Raw genomic sequence first — 14,221 nt, 5'->3', positions numbered from 1 at the left:
TGATTGCCTCTACAGACACCTGAGCAGCTGGTGAAATATGCTGAATAGACTTCAATAACAACGAGGAAGGCTGTTGTCATGTGGTAGATGAGGATGATCATGGCGATCGAACCTTGAATCGGGTTTCCTACAAGAATGGCTTCAGCCTTCTTCCTCAGTGATCCTCACGCTTCATTTGGCTCTTGGTCCCAAAATCTGCATGCCCGCTGGGCAGAATTTTGGTGTGGCCTCAGGAGGACACGCGGCACCTGCAATCCTTGAACCCATAAATCCGCATCTCCACTGGTCCAGGTCAGAATTTTTTTCCTCATGAAGAATGCATGTATAATTTGCATTAACGCTCTGCACTGAGCTTGCAGTTCCGAGGCACAGGGTGACAGGATCGCCACTGGGTTCGAAGAGCCAGGCAGGTTCTGAGCGAACCCTGGATGACTTCAAGATGATGTCGGGCGGGCGGTCTCACATACCTCGCAAAGCAGCAGCGAGTCCCTCGCAGTGGCTGCAGTGGAATGATGTGGCGGAGACGCGCAAGCGTCCGTCTTGGCACTGAACAAGATCTGGCTAGAGCTGGCTGTGTGTTCCACTGCGCTAGTCCCCTTGCGGACGATCAGCTCTGTGTCACGGGACTCCGAATGGACCCTTCAGGTTCGTGTTCTTCCCTTCTTTCGTTCAAGGTTTCATCCCTGTGTCTGGTTGGTCTTTGCGCAGGGCCAGACCGATCCATCGTTATCCGCCAGTTCTTCCAAGACGAATGCGTGGCTGGAGAACTGGTGACTTCACTTTCCATCAGGGAGGATAATAATGCCGACTTGGTTGGAAGTCCAACACTCTCATGGACGCTGTAAACCACGCGAATCAACCGGTGTTTTACCTCTGGGTCTCGACCCGACCGGGTCAAGCTGATTGGCACTTCAAGCTGCCGAGGTCGATATCTGAAGCTGCCTCGACTCGCCAAACACCCATGATCCAAATTCCAGAGATGTCGCACCATTTGACATCTGAACTCTCTCGGCAAGCTTGCCTGGAATTGGCTTCATTCTTTTTGTATTCGAACCTTCGAATTGCATCAAGGAATGTCCGATGCTGTCACTCGTCCCAACCCAAAGTCCAGGTTGTATCGAGGAACGAGCCTGTACAGACGGATCCCTGTCTCAGCCACAGGGAATGTACTGGGCTCCGGAACCCGGGTTCGATCGATCTTGATTCTTGAACCCTCAAAATCTCCGCGTTTCCCCCGTGGTCTGGAACAGTCCAACTCGACTGCTGCACGTCGGTAACCTGCTCAGAGGACCTGCTTCTGTTTCTGTGCGGGAACAGGATAGGAATTATGCCCTTCACTCCGTAGTTCTGCCCGTAGTTCTGCCCGTAGTTCTGCTCGTAGTTCTGCTCGTAGTTCTGCTCGTAGTTCTGCTCGTAGTTCTGCTCGTAGTTCTGCTTTCGCAGTTTCCTGTTTGCACCAGGATGCTCTCGGATTCGGGTATCGAGTCTATTCAGACTTGTTTGATGTAGGTGTCTGCGGGAAGTGGAATTCATGGGCTAAGTCACTGCCAGCTGGCCTGGTCTATCCTGCAAATATTGTTGCAATATGTCTTGCTCGCAGCGTCGCTCTGATTGTTGTGTTCCTTTGTGGAGCAATGCTACTCTTGTTATAGCTTTTTGCTTGGTGATCGAGCAGCCATGTCTAATCTCTCAAGTTTACTTAGGACTATAACTACGTCCGTATTAAATCAAGTGCGCGTGAGGGTGAAGCCCCCAGCCATTGAAACATGACTATCATCAATCCTGTTAACACGTTTTTCGATTTCCAGAAAATAGAAGTTTGAATAGCGCCACCAGTCAACTGAGGTGGTGTGACGACCGGATGATTGTATACTGGAGTCGATCGGAACCAAATAGTCAGATGGCTTGCTGGGTTGTTTCTTGTTGTGGTATATTTTTCTGTGGATGAAGAGAAACAATCAACCACTCATGAGTATGGAAATAGGCGTATAATCATCTTCAACTGCATACATACCTAGTGTGGTGTACCATTGTATATATTTTCGGCTCGTGCTGCACCGCTACACCGTCAAGACGGATCCTTATAGAACCAACCCCGGCCAATAGTCAAGAACATAGAGGCAATGAGATACATCTCACAATGACAGCTCAGAAATATGAGCTGCTCCGAGCAGTCGAGGCAACCCGATGTTAAGTTGTGCTTAGAATCGGGATGATTGTATTGGGTGAGCGGCGGAGCTTCTGATTGGCGAATTGGCCGCGCGCGTTCCAACCACGACGCCAAAAGACACGAGCTGAGCCTTTGACCTTGTATCGACATCACCACTGGAGGCCTGGCTGCTTTCACCTCTCCCACACCTCGTCGCTCTTCCTTATATTGTCCTGTCTCGGTGAACCCTTTGCGCGAGCCCTCATCCTCCGCATCTCGCCGCGCCCGTAGCCTGGGCGACGACGACCGCAACCACAACCTTAAACCTCGACCTCAACCTCGACTTACCTCCGAGCTCCGACAACCATCTGGGCCGACCTCCAACCACCCCCTCACCCCCTCCATAGCACGCACAACACACGCACAACATACGCTTATTATCTGGCTATTTATTTTCAGGCTCCTCCTACCACCCTGCATTGTTTGACCCATCTTCATCAGCCCACCGTCGTCCGGGGGCCCCGTCCTCATCATGAAAGCGACTCCGCTGCTCATCGCGTGGCACAACGACAACGCCCCAATATATTCAGTCCATTTTGATCCCAATGGCAAGGGTCGTCTGGCCACAGCTGGAAAGTAGGTTCTCTGACTTCTCCCAACCCGGCTGTGCCTTTAGCTAATTTTTTCGGCTTCAGTGATAACAATGTTCGCGTGCGTTTGCCTGCTTTCCCCTCCACCCACCCGATGATCCCTTTGCCGCCTCGATGATTCTGACTTGCAAAAATGTAGCTGTGGAAGGTAGATTCAGTTGGTCAGGAACGAAAGGTGACCTATTTGAGCACATTGGTGAAACATACACAAGCTGTCAATGTGGTCCGATTCAGCCCGAAGGGTACGATATTTGGAGCAAACACATCCCTTGCTATCTCACTCTAATATCGTGTAGGTGAAATGTTGGCGTCGGCTGGGGACGACGGCAATGTACTTCTTTGGGTACCTTCGGAATTGCAAACACAGCCGGGGCTGGGAGAAGATCGGTCGGACGACAAGGAAACATGGCGTGTGAAGCATATGTGTCGGTCTTCGGGTGCGGAGATCTACGACCTTGCCTGGTCTCCCGATGGCGTCTTTATCATCACAGGGAGCATGGACAATATTGCTCGGATTTACAATGCACAGACTGGTAGGCTAGGATTGTTTCTATGGGAAGTGCAAGAGCAGCTACTGATTCTGAATGTGACAACCAGGCCAAATGGTGCGGCAGATTGCTGAGCACTCGCATTATGTTCAAGGAGTAGCCTGGGATCCGCTTAACGAATTTGTCGCGACGCAATCATCCGATCGATCTGTTCACATTTACAGCCTGAAGACGAAGGACGGCCAGTTCACGCTCACCTCACATGGGAAGTTTCTCAAAATGGATTTACCGGCACGGCGCATATCGCGCGGCAGCCCTGCTCCTCCAGACCTTTCTATCCGATCTCAACCTGCGACTAGTAATTCCGTCGCCGTTGCTTCACCAGCTCCTTCGACCCCAGGAACACCGATGACCTCGCACCTGCCCATGGACCCCCCTCCAGTGTCGCACAGCAGGAGGTCCTCCTTCAGCTCCTCACCAAACATCCGCCGCTCCGCTTCGCCAGCCCCATCTCTACCTCTCCCCGCAGTCAAGCCTCTGGAAGTGACGTCTCCGGGTCTGAGCGGGCTTGGTGTCAGGAACGCCAACATCTACGCCAACGAAACATTTACTTCTTTCTTCCGGCGACTTACTTTCACGCCCGACGGGAGTCTACTTTTTACCCCTGCAGGCCAGTATAAGACGTCGCATGTTTCCCCAACAGATTCTGGGAAGACGGTGGACGAGATCACCAACACAGTTTACATATATACGCGGGCGGGATTCAACAAACCACCGATTTCGCACCTGCCGGGCCACAAAAAGCCCTCAGTTGCTGTGAAATGCTCTCCCGTTTTTTACACCCTACGGGAGAACCCAGAACCATCCAAGCATATCACCCTGGATACTTCAACCGGGGAAGATGGTTCTGCTACCAATGATGCGGGGGCGGGTGGTCCGAGCGATAGCTCTACCAAGGAGTCGGCACTGAAGTCTGGCACTGGTGACGACTCCAAAACGGCGGCGAATCAGCTCCCACCTCCTGTATTTTCTTTACCTTATCGGGTCATCTATGCGGTAGCTACACAAGACGCTGTTTTGGTGTACGACACGCAGCAGCAGGCACCGCTGTGCGTGGTGAGCAATTTGCATTTTGCTACATTTACGGATCTAACCTGGTGAGTATTATTGAGTCACTCTTAGAAGATGCCCGACTAACAATGGCCAGGTCGAATGATGGGTTGACTTTGATCATGAGCTCATCTGATGGTTTCTGCTCTACTCTCTCTTTTGCCCCAGGTGAATTGGGCCAACCGTACACTGCGCAAATAACCGCACCACAAACGACTGGTACCTCTGCACAAACAACGTCAGCTTTACATACCCCGACGGACCCGACGAAGGCGGCCCCTGCACACGCGGTTCCACCGCCACCCGCAAGCCCCGCGCGCTCAAATTCAGTATCATCTGTCACCACGCAGCGCGCCTCGCAGCAAGCGGATACCGTTGTCAACAACCCAACCCCGACTCTTGGCTCAGTGCCGCTCGTAACCGCGACGCATTCCGCGCAGCCCCCGGCAACTCTTCCCCTCACGACACCGCCTGAGACACCGCTGTCAACAGCGTCCCAGGGCGAGGCCAGCAATGCCAGCAGCACGGTCCTAGGAAAGCGAAGCGAGTCCGAAAAGGAGGAAAGCCAGGACAATAACTCAGCTGAGCAAACGCAGCCGCCAAAGAAGCGACGAGTAGCACCGACGTTGATTTCAACAGGGACAGACCCGGCATCAAATGAAGGGCCTCCTAATACGGATGTCGGGGGCTAGTTAGTTGGAGGGTTCATCTATTTACATTTTCTCCATAGTAATCTTGCATCACTTCTATCCATCCATGTGTCCTGTCGATGATATCTTGATGAATCATGTGGCTCCTTTTGTTTTCGGCGGCGTCAATCCAATCTTTTGATACCTTGTTTCATATCGAAATCCGTTTTATCTTCGCTGGCTGTCCTTTTGGGAGAGGCTACTTAGGTGCCGGAGCATCCACGATCTCGATCTCATGTAGGCGCTTGTAGTTTGCTTAGGTCTTGATCATCCATATATAGTATACATTATCGTACCTCGAGGTTACGCCTTGATGTTTACTCTTTTACAGTTCTCTGGCGTAGTCCGTCAATATCATGGGTTACTGATCTACTAAATTATGGTCTATAGAACCTGCTCAGTGTCTGCCGTCACTGGTGATTCCAGAAGAACATCCCGTAGATTCAGGACATAAATCGTAACTTCATTGGGCTGGAATTGTGCCCTAACAGAATAATAATATGGCGTATAATATCGACAAATGCAGTGCTCAAAACTCCAACTCCTCAACCTCCATCCCACAATCCACGCACTTCTTCGTCCCAATCCCCGTCTCGGGATCCTGTATAGATCTCCCCCACTGATGTACATGCCTCCCACCCCCGCCAATCTCATCACCAAACGTCCCGCCTGCAGCGCCCTGTCGATTCCGCCGGTACGCCTCAACCCGTGTCCGCTTCTTAAGGTCGTCGAGTTTCGTCTTGAATTTTACTTCGCGCCGTCGCTTTTTCTCGTTTTCTCGTCGCTCGAACTCCGCATCTAGTGCCTCCGGTGAGCCCCATTTCTTGGGTGAGAATGCGTATTCTTCGACTTGATAGCGCAGGTATAGCATCATGTTGTTCCATGTTGATTTGTGGGGGTTTGGTCGTTCAAGATGCGGGAGAAGTTCTTCGTCGCGGAGCTCAGCTACAAATGCCGGTAGTCAGCACACACACACACACACACACACACACACACACACACACACACCATACCATATGCCAGGTAGAAGGGAAGGTAGAGGGGAAGTAAAGCTCACGATCTGTCAAGAGATAATCCTCCTTCGCCTCCGTCTTCGTCAAAAGACTATACTTCTCCGGAAACTTCTCCTTACAAGCATGACAAACCCGACACATCAACTCCTCCTCCCACTTCCAATCAATCTCCAACCCACCACACTCGCGACAAGCCTTCTGCTCACTCTGCTCATCCAACACACTAATCCCAGGCTCAAACGGGCCCGCCTTATCCCGCCGCAACGACCGAAGCAGCTGCTCCCGCTCCCACTCCTTCTGCGTCATATGCGCCGGCTTCTGATCCTCCCCGTCCTTACCGTCCCGGACATGCAGGGCCTTGTTAAAGGGATCGTCCTCCTCTGCGAGAAACCCACCTTTCGTATCCGTCATCTTGCTGAAGTCGTACTCGACGAACTTTGTGAAATTGCGCGCCGGCTTTATGGAGTTGAGCGGCTGGCTTGCGTCATTACTGTTCGCGTCGCGCAGTGTAGATGGTGTTTCTGAGGCGCTGGATGTGAGCGAGGAGTAGGATCGTTTCACGCCCTGGGTTGGTCCCGAGGGGGATATGGTAGAGCGAGCGCCAGCGCCAGCGCCAGCGCCGGCGCGCGCCTCGGCCTCGCGCTGCTCCCGGATGGCTTTTGCTTTCATGCGGTTGATTTCCTGGGTGTTTTACTTTAGTTGGTGCTCATTGATGGTGGCGCCGTGGGTTGGGAGTTTCGTTGGGATGCTTACGATTCGCTCTAGTTGTTTGGGGGTAAGCTCAGTCCGCGCCGGGGCTGCCGGTGGAGGCGGCGGTGTTGAAGGCCGGTCATCCGCCATGGTGTCTGGGGTTTCGGAGAGTCTGTCTGGTTGAGAGGTGTGAAGATTGAAGAGCAACTTCTCGTGTCAGAAGAGGAGGGCGGGCCGCTTTCTTTCCAGACAGCTTATCGATAACAAATGTCACGTGGGGATAAGGAAAACGCTAGTCCTAACTTGGGAACGGGCTTGGGCAGAGTCGGGATTGGTCCGATCTACTCCGTAGATCAGATGCCTTAAGGTAGATAGATCTATAATACTGAGAGGAGTTAATGTGAGAAACTTCTATAACAGGGAAGAAGAATAAGACCCTAGACTGTCGTCAGAAGTGTGGCGAGTTTTGCTTGGTTGTACTCGATGGCGAATAATATCGGAGTGTCACCATAATTATCTATCGAGCCCACATCCACAATGCCATATCGAGCAGCATCTTTGTTACTGTCTCATAGCCGCTCATTGCAACCCAGCGTAAAGGCCTTCGATAAAGATCACCTTTGGTGGCTTGAGCCCACCTTGCCAGTATCAAGCAATATCTTTACTACCGACTCATGGCCGTGTCTTGTAGCATAAGGAATGCCCGAGCAGTATATTGGTTTAGTGTCCCCTCGTTGATACATTTGTCGCCCTTTCGCACTGCCAAGGCATGTTGCATCTCCAAACAAGTAGCGGCCATACAGCTGTCATAATACACAGCAAGTTCTTTTCGGCCAGAGTCGCAGTCTCGATTTCTGGCTCTTTACTTTCTCTTTGCCTTTTCATATATCTCCCCTGGAGTTTTGGGGAGGCTTTTCCAGGCATCGCTAAGAACTCAGATGCTTTCTCTGTAATCTCTGCCGGAAGACAGGCAATAACCACATTACGGTCGCCCATCTTGGCAGAGAACATAAGCATTCATGTCTCGCTAATCAACAGCTGGAAGGATTGGATGTTCTTCATCAAGCAACTCTGCTGCAGCAGCAGCAGCAGCAGCAGCAGCAGCAAACTCGGTGTATATCCACCCAACCGTATAGTCGCTGCAGGTGAGCTTCTCGGTGGATTTGGTGATGGATTTTTGCCTTCTGTTGGGAACTTATGCTTAGATCTGCATAAAATCAAGAAACAGGGTAGGGGTATGGCTGGCTGAGTAGGAGACGAGCTATTCGTGAGGCGGCCCGAATATATCCTGCAGGAGCATTGGATCCCAGAAATCATTTAACTGGATCCATGGCAAGTCAGCCAGTCAGTCCAGGCCTGCGGCAAAATTACCTAATATATAACAGGTACCAAACTTACAAAGCCATCCGTTGAATCAGGCGTCACCCATGGGAACGACGAGCTGGGCATCGTTAGATCCGGAGATCTGAAGTCACCAGCAGCACCAGCAGCATCGCCACCACCACCGCCATGGGAGCCCTCAACGCGGGTACCGCCTAGAGACGGATTAGGAATACTCGTGATATGAGATCCGTTCGGAGTCGGGGCAAGATGGATCGTCCGGATTGTCTGATGATTCTGACCAGCGCGCTCGATGAGTCTAGTCCGCCAGCCGAGCAGCTCTACGTCTTCACTCTCCTCACGTTCTTCGCGGCTTCGGTGTCTGTCTGAATCATGGTCATGGTCATGGTCATGACCGCCATCTCGCTGGGGGTTGTTGTTGGTAAGCTGTTGTGGTGTCGATGCCTTGGAGATTTTGGATGAGGCTCTGGCGCGCAGTTTCATGAGCCATTGTAGATTGCGGCTGTAGCGCGGGTTATTCGCGCCGTTTCGGATTAGGGATGTGAAGAGGTTGATGGCGGCATCGATTTGGCCGAGCACGAAGGTGCCCATGGGATTGCTTGGGTCGCGCAGGACTAGTGTCCCTAGACATAAAGCTGAGCCAAAAACGTGATACTAGAAGGAATATGAGATTGTCTATCATTATGGCTGCATTCCGTCTCCCATGCAGGTATGCTTACCCAGAAGTTCCACTGTCTTGTACTGACAGCAGGGAAGCGAGTGTGGATGTCGTTGACAATGGCAATAATCATCTAAACATGTCAAACGGCGGTTGTGGGGATGATTATCTAGATTGTGGGCTTACAGCGCAACGCTCTATAACAGTCAGAAATGAAGGCGCGTAGACGGATTTGACACGGTCGTCAATTTCTTCATAGAGCGCTTTAGCATAATACGGTCGATGAAGGTTGATTATTGTCTCGCAAATATTGAGCGCAAGATTCGATTGCTAATGGAGTCAACTTAAAGTCCACGGTGATAGGACAGACGGACGCACTTGGAAGGAGATAGTCATCGACCGTCGTGATGGTTCTGGGGATGCTGCAATTGCAGCTTCGAACTGGGGGTACCGGGAAGGCATAGATAGCAATGCGACTCGACATCGAAGGTAGAAGGGGAGATTACGTTCAAATTCGCAGCTATACAGAGTCAGCTGGCGAGCGAGTCCTGAAATTTGAGATCTTACAGCCTGAGGTCTAGGTCGATGACATCGGAATATGCCGGCTTGCGCACCTTCATCGCCATATTGAGAATCCTATATGAAATTTAACTACTGCATGCAAGTCTGGCCTGGGGTACATACTCGGACGACAGCTGAGAGAGCTCAAACCGGAGGATGGAATAACTCTTCTCTCCATTGGCATTCGGCGGCTCAGATGGAAACACGACGTCGCAATGGTCCGGATTGATAGCACACCTTGTTGACTTAATTGTGCCCTATAATGTATGAAGGGGAACATACGGTCTTGAAAAGCAATGCGCCTGGAAGGTATCGGCAGCATTGCACTCCCAGAATACTTTGCGTCTTTCTTCGACCACATCGTGTGGTAAATTCCAGCAGGCACCGTCTCGGTGCATACCCATCTATAGACATGAGTTAGCTTGGTGCTTTTGCCACATGAAAAAGAGCTGCGCTTACTGCTTGCACCAGGCGCATCACCAAGCCCCAGAGCGGCCAGGCAATGTCATTTCGTTCGCCCTTGTCTAAGTGTCTATTCACATGTAAGCGGCGAAGGAGTTCTGGGTCAGGTTAAATACAGATGCATATGCGCCATTAGATGCTAGAAAATATTAGCGGCTTGATAAGCGCAAGAGTTTTGAACACTCACTAGAGTCTGCAGTCCGGCGACCATGTTATTCGATAGAAAGTTCCCCTCAACCAAAGCGCGTTCCGAGAGGTGTAGCCAATCCTCCGCAGACGGGTCATAGTTGGGCATCTCGATATTATACATGGTACCTTGAGCCATGATAATAAAAACGAGGGCAATCTCTTGAGGATTGACGCGGGGCGATAATGAGGCCCCTTCTGACAATTTATAGACACGGTCAAATGTCTTCTTGAACATGGGTTTGGGAGCAACGTCATGACTGAATTTCGTCAGATTAGTCCATTCACGTCACATCTACAAAATAACCACTCACTGCCAAGCACAGTAGCGATAGTACGACTCAGCTAGTGTCCAGGCCTCCTCCCTAGGGGGTAGGTGGGAAAGCAGGTCCCGAGTGCTAGTACCAGCCGCTGACGTGCTGAACGGGAAGGCAATGGGAGCGGTGCCAAAGGTTGAATGACCGGCCTGAAAGGAGGCCGCCGACTGAGGTACTTTTGGAGATGGAGGACGAGTGGCCGAGGGTGAGTCCGTTCCGATTTGCGTTTCCGACTGGGATTGATTATTTAGTGAATTCCATCACCATTGACAACAGGAAACATACATCTTTCAGCCATTCACTGCCTGCTGTTGGACCAAGATACTTGGATCGACCCCCACTGCCCAGCATCAACGTGCCGTGAGAGCCGCTTTGTTCGTTAACACCTCCAGGGTGGAAGCTGCTTCCGCTTGGATTGCTGTGCCAAGACACGGAAGCTCTGTCTGAGGGCAGCACGGGTGGACCTTGAACTGTCTCCGGCTGACGCCCAGGAGCGAGAAAGGAAAAGCCTTCAAAATCGACTGAGTTGCCTTCATTACGCATCGGAGGAGGGCCAGACCCATGCCCAAACCCGTCGGGCGATACAATTGCCTGTGCATTAAACCGACTTTGGGACGGACCATGCTCATGCGGTAGTTGTGCCTGCTGCACCGCATGGTGGCCGACATCAAGGGGAGGAGGTGAGCTGCTAGGGACGCTTTGGATAGGAGGCTGCGGCTGTTGGACTTGCCCAGCGTCTTGATGCTGATTACCACTAACATGGGATGCTCTCCTATAAGACCAATTTAGCTGAATTCATGCCAAATACGACGGCGAACAAACCGAGGAGGTGGCTCGTTGGTCGTAACCTTCGTACAGAATTCAATGCGGTGGCGCCGGACACAGTTTGAGCATGGCACTGGGATATCTTCAGCCTGTATAACTAGTTGGATACGGCGCGTCTGACTAACCCTCCCGATCACATTTCATTTTCAGGCGGCGGCATTCTGGATATTGACTGGTCAGCTCGTCGCCTGGGCCCTTGCGCGTACGCTGCAGCTGAAGGATAGACTCACCTGCACAGCTGTGAGACGGGCGTTGTCTTCGCTGCTTCTTGCGGGGTCTCGGGCCCTCGCCAGCAACGCCATCATCATCTCCATGCGGACGGTCACCGACACTGTCCGATGCGGTCGACTGGCCCGGTCGCGGTCTGATGGCCATCATACGATTCAATTCATCGCCCACGAGCGAACGCGGGGGATCGGAGATGATGAGAGACAACAACGGTGTGGAGTCCGGGGAATTGGGGGGCGCTTATCTCCGGTCACGTGTTATACCCTACCCTAAGCCCGTATTGGACGTGCCATTAGGGCCGATCCGTCGGACATAACGAGCACGGCGAGTGTTCGAGCTCGAGCCTCTGAAAAAGAGGACGCCGCGCTCGAGATGGTGAACGGGAACAATCATCTAAGATTTTTATCTTGTATCATCAACAATGGCTCCAGGTCTCGTTGACACTCTCCCATCTGCCGTCCCTGGCCCCGTCGACTCGGGGAGCCTCAAGGCCCAAGTTACTGTCAATGAAGTGGACAGTACGGACAAGCCTCCTGTTGCTGATGACTTTATGTATGACTTCAAGTACAACCACGCTCTTCCTACTTCAGATGCTCTTGCAGTTGAGATTCCTGCGGACTGTGATGCTCAAAAGAGCGCGGAGGGTATCGTGGCCCGCCTCTCCGAGGTCATGGGGGCTGGAAATGCGCAGGCATTCACAGATCTGTTCTTGGAATATGGTAAGTTCTGTCTAATTCCAAGCCATGGACATCTTTAACTCTGAGCAGGTGTCTGGCGCGACAAATTATCGTTCACCTGGGACTACCGCACCTTCAACTTCCAGCCCGCGATCCTTAAAGCCGCCAGCGACCTCTTCCCCCAAACCAGGGCTTCGAATTTCCAGTTCTTGACACCAGCACCGACAGTTTCTCGCCCGTATCCGGACTTTTCTCAGCTGCAGTTTATAGTGTCCTTTGAAACCGAGCTCGTTTTCGCTTCGGCTGTCATCAACGCGGTGCTCACCAAGGAGGGCTGGAAGATCTATACCATGCACACGGTCGCGGAAACACTGAAGCAATTCCCTGAGATCCCTCCTGCCGACGGGCATATGACTGGTCTTATTGGTTGGGAGAAGCAGAGGGCTAAAGATGTCGATGCTGCTGATCCGGAGGTTCTGATTATCGGCGGTGGCCAAAAGTGAGCTTCTTCCTTATAACCATGATATTTAGGCCTACAGTTTCTGACATTAATAGTGGACTCGCGCTAGCTGCCCGATGCAGAGCACTCGGTCTGAACAGTCTGATTATCGAGCGTAACGAGTCTGTTGGTGATATCTGGAAGAAGCGCTATGAATATCTGTCGCTGCACTTCCCGCACTGGGCTGACGACTTGCCCTATGTTCCATACCCAAAACAGTGGCCTACATACACACCCGCCTACAAACAAGGTCTCTACATGGAATGGTATGCTTCAGCGCTAGAGCTGAACATCTGGGCCAAATCGTCCATCGTCAAAGCCGAACAAGACGACAAAAACAACTGGACTATAGTGGTCAACAAAGAAGGCAAGGAAACTCGAACCCTCCACCCCAGCCAGGTAGTCCTTGCCACCTCGCTCTGTGGGATTCCAATGACGCCCAACATACCCGGAATGTCCGATTTCAAGGGCACAATCCGCCACTCAACCACCCACGACAGCTCCCGCGACTTCATCGGCAAAAAGGTCTGCGTGGTCGGCACCTCCTCCTCGGGATTCGACACAGCCTTCGACTGCTCCCGGCGCGGAATCGACGTGACCCTCCTCCAGCGCTCCCCAACCTACATAATGTCCCTGACGCACTCCGTGCCCCGCACAATCGGCAACTACGCACCAGACGCCCACGGCAACAGACCCAGCCACGAGGAGCAGGACCGCCTCTTCTTCGCAACCCCGACGGGACCAGGCGAGGAACTCGCCCGCCGCAATGCCAAAGCCCTAGAAGACCTCGACCGGCCGCTCCTGGACGCGCTGCACGCCCGGGGTCTCCGCACCTGGCGCGGCCAGCGCGGTACAGGCGGTGCAACGCTCGGGCAGACGAGGAACGGCGGGTTCTATTTCGATGCTGGTGCGTGCGAGCATATCATCAACGGGAAGATTAAAGTGGAACCGGGGTATATCGAGCGGTTCTCGTGCGACAGTAACAAGGTTATCCTGAATGGGGGGCGAGAGCGCGAATTCGACCTTGTGGTCTTTGCGACGGGGTTTTCGAATACGATTGATTCTGTGCGTGCGACGCTGGGGGATAAAATTGCGGACCGATGTGGTCCTATCTGGGGTATTGATGAAGAAGGGGAGTTTAAGACTGCGTACCGCGAGACGGGCGTGGAGGGGCTGTGGCTTATGGTGGGTTATCTCCCGTATACGCGGTTTCACTCGAAGTTGCTTGCGATGCGGTTGAAGGCGTTGAAGGAGAGGATCTCACCGGCGCCGTATAAAGAGTAGAAGAGTATATTGATAGATTCAAAGTGTCATTGATATTGCAAATTCACAAGCTGTGGTGCTAGAGTATACTTGGTATAACATACAAAGCCTGACATCTCGGGCTGGCTCCCGCAGGCACAGATTCAAGCTCCACCGACCGAATTTTTGGGCGCGCTCGAATAATTTAGAACTTCCCACGCGAAGTACTCGGCCCGCCGTGCTGGCCCTTTTCGGCGTCCAACAGAGTTAAAGTGGGCATTGAGGGACATAGTAGCGTGTTTCATGGCGGCAAACATGCCAGCTTCGGAGATGCCCATGCTTGTCGCTCCTGGCTGTGATGTATGTGCGCCAAGGGGAGGATATTGATAATAATGAGTGTAGTTACGACCCGCTGAAGGGATTGTGCTTTGGATAC

At 52.3% G+C, this 14,221-nt stretch overlaps 5 protein-coding genes across 5 annotated transcripts; 2 read left to right on the top strand and 3 right to left on the bottom strand.

Annotated features, from left to right (window-relative positions):
• Nucleotides 1-1,086: 1,086 nt before the first annotated feature.
• Nucleotides 1,087-1,533, bottom strand: ASPSYDRAFT_88735 (uncharacterized protein; the record flags this gene model as incomplete). The annotated part of the gene is made up of 1 exon (XM_040852052.1): nt 1,087-1,533. One exon carries the CDS (start codon nt 1,531-1,533, stop codon nt 1,087-1,089), a length of 447 nt encoding a protein of 148 aa, XP_040703642.1.
• Nucleotides 1,534-2,325: 792 nt separating this feature from the next.
• ASPSYDRAFT_78154 (putative chromatin assembly factor 1 subunit B) lies at nt 2,326-5,456 on the top strand. The gene is made up of 6 exons (XM_040850938.1): nt 2,326-2,785; nt 2,845-2,860; nt 2,939-3,041; nt 3,096-3,332; nt 3,397-4,444; nt 4,495-5,456. The coding sequence occupies exons 1-6, from the start codon at nt 2,682-2,684 to the stop codon at nt 5,087-5,089; spliced, it is 2,103 nt and encodes a 700-aa protein (XP_040703641.1). The 5' UTR covers nt 2,326-2,681; the 3' UTR covers nt 5,090-5,456.
• Nucleotides 5,457-5,615: 159 nt separating this feature from the next.
• rad14 (DNA repair protein RAD14) lies at nt 5,616-6,939 on the bottom strand (the record flags this gene model as incomplete). The annotated part of the gene is made up of 3 exons (XM_040841992.1): nt 5,616-6,031; nt 6,144-6,780; nt 6,853-6,939. 3 exons carry the CDS (start codon nt 6,937-6,939, stop codon nt 5,616-5,618), a joined length of 1,140 nt encoding a protein of 379 aa, XP_040703640.1.
• A 1,111-nt stretch (nt 6,940-8,050) lies between these two features.
• ASPSYDRAFT_149564 (fungal specific transcription factor domain-containing protein) lies at nt 8,051-10,857 on the bottom strand (the record flags this gene model as incomplete). The annotated part of the gene is made up of 13 exons (XM_040841921.1): nt 8,051-8,110; nt 8,188-8,784; nt 8,850-8,921; nt 8,975-9,118; nt 9,167-9,308; nt 9,356-9,424; nt 9,473-9,586; nt 9,632-9,753; nt 9,809-9,881; nt 9,928-9,950; nt 9,999-10,257; nt 10,312-10,547; nt 10,600-10,857. 13 exons carry the CDS (start codon nt 10,855-10,857, stop codon nt 8,051-8,053), a joined length of 2,169 nt encoding a protein of 722 aa, XP_040703639.1.
• Nucleotides 10,858-11,917: 1,060 nt separating this feature from the next.
• On the top strand, nt 11,918-13,827 carry ASPSYDRAFT_200761 (flavin-containing monooxygenase; the record flags this gene model as incomplete). Its single annotated transcript, XM_040843785.1, has 3 exons — nt 11,918-12,086; nt 12,132-12,543; nt 12,600-13,827. 3 exons carry the CDS (start codon nt 11,918-11,920, stop codon nt 13,825-13,827), a joined length of 1,809 nt encoding a protein of 602 aa, XP_040703638.1.
• Nucleotides 13,828-14,221: the final 394 nt, after the last annotated feature.

The sequence above is a fragment of the Aspergillus sydowii genome (genome assembly GCF_001890705.1).
Source record: "Aspergillus sydowii CBS 593.65 unplaced genomic scaffold ASPSYscaffold_4, whole genome shotgun sequence".
Taxonomy (NCBI): domain Eukaryota; kingdom Fungi; phylum Ascomycota; class Eurotiomycetes; order Eurotiales; family Aspergillaceae; genus Aspergillus; species Aspergillus sydowii.
The sequence above is the reverse complement of the archived record's forward strand: the minus strand, read 5'-3'. Positions and strand labels throughout refer to the sequence as shown.

Bases quoted from the DNA above. Each gene is read 5' to 3' on its own strand.
- ASPSYDRAFT_78154 (XM_040850938.1), top strand. From the start codon at position 2,682: ATGAAAGCGACTCCGCTGCTCATCGCGTGGCACAACGACAACGCCCCA. The intron at 3,333-3,396 runs GTAGGCTAGGAT...TGTGACAACCAG, and splicing joins GATTTACAATGCACAGACTG to GCCAAATGGTGCGGCAGATT. The intron at 4,445-4,494 runs GTGAGTATTATT...AACAATGGCCAG, and splicing joins ACATTTACGGATCTAACCTG to GTCGAATGATGGGTTGACTT.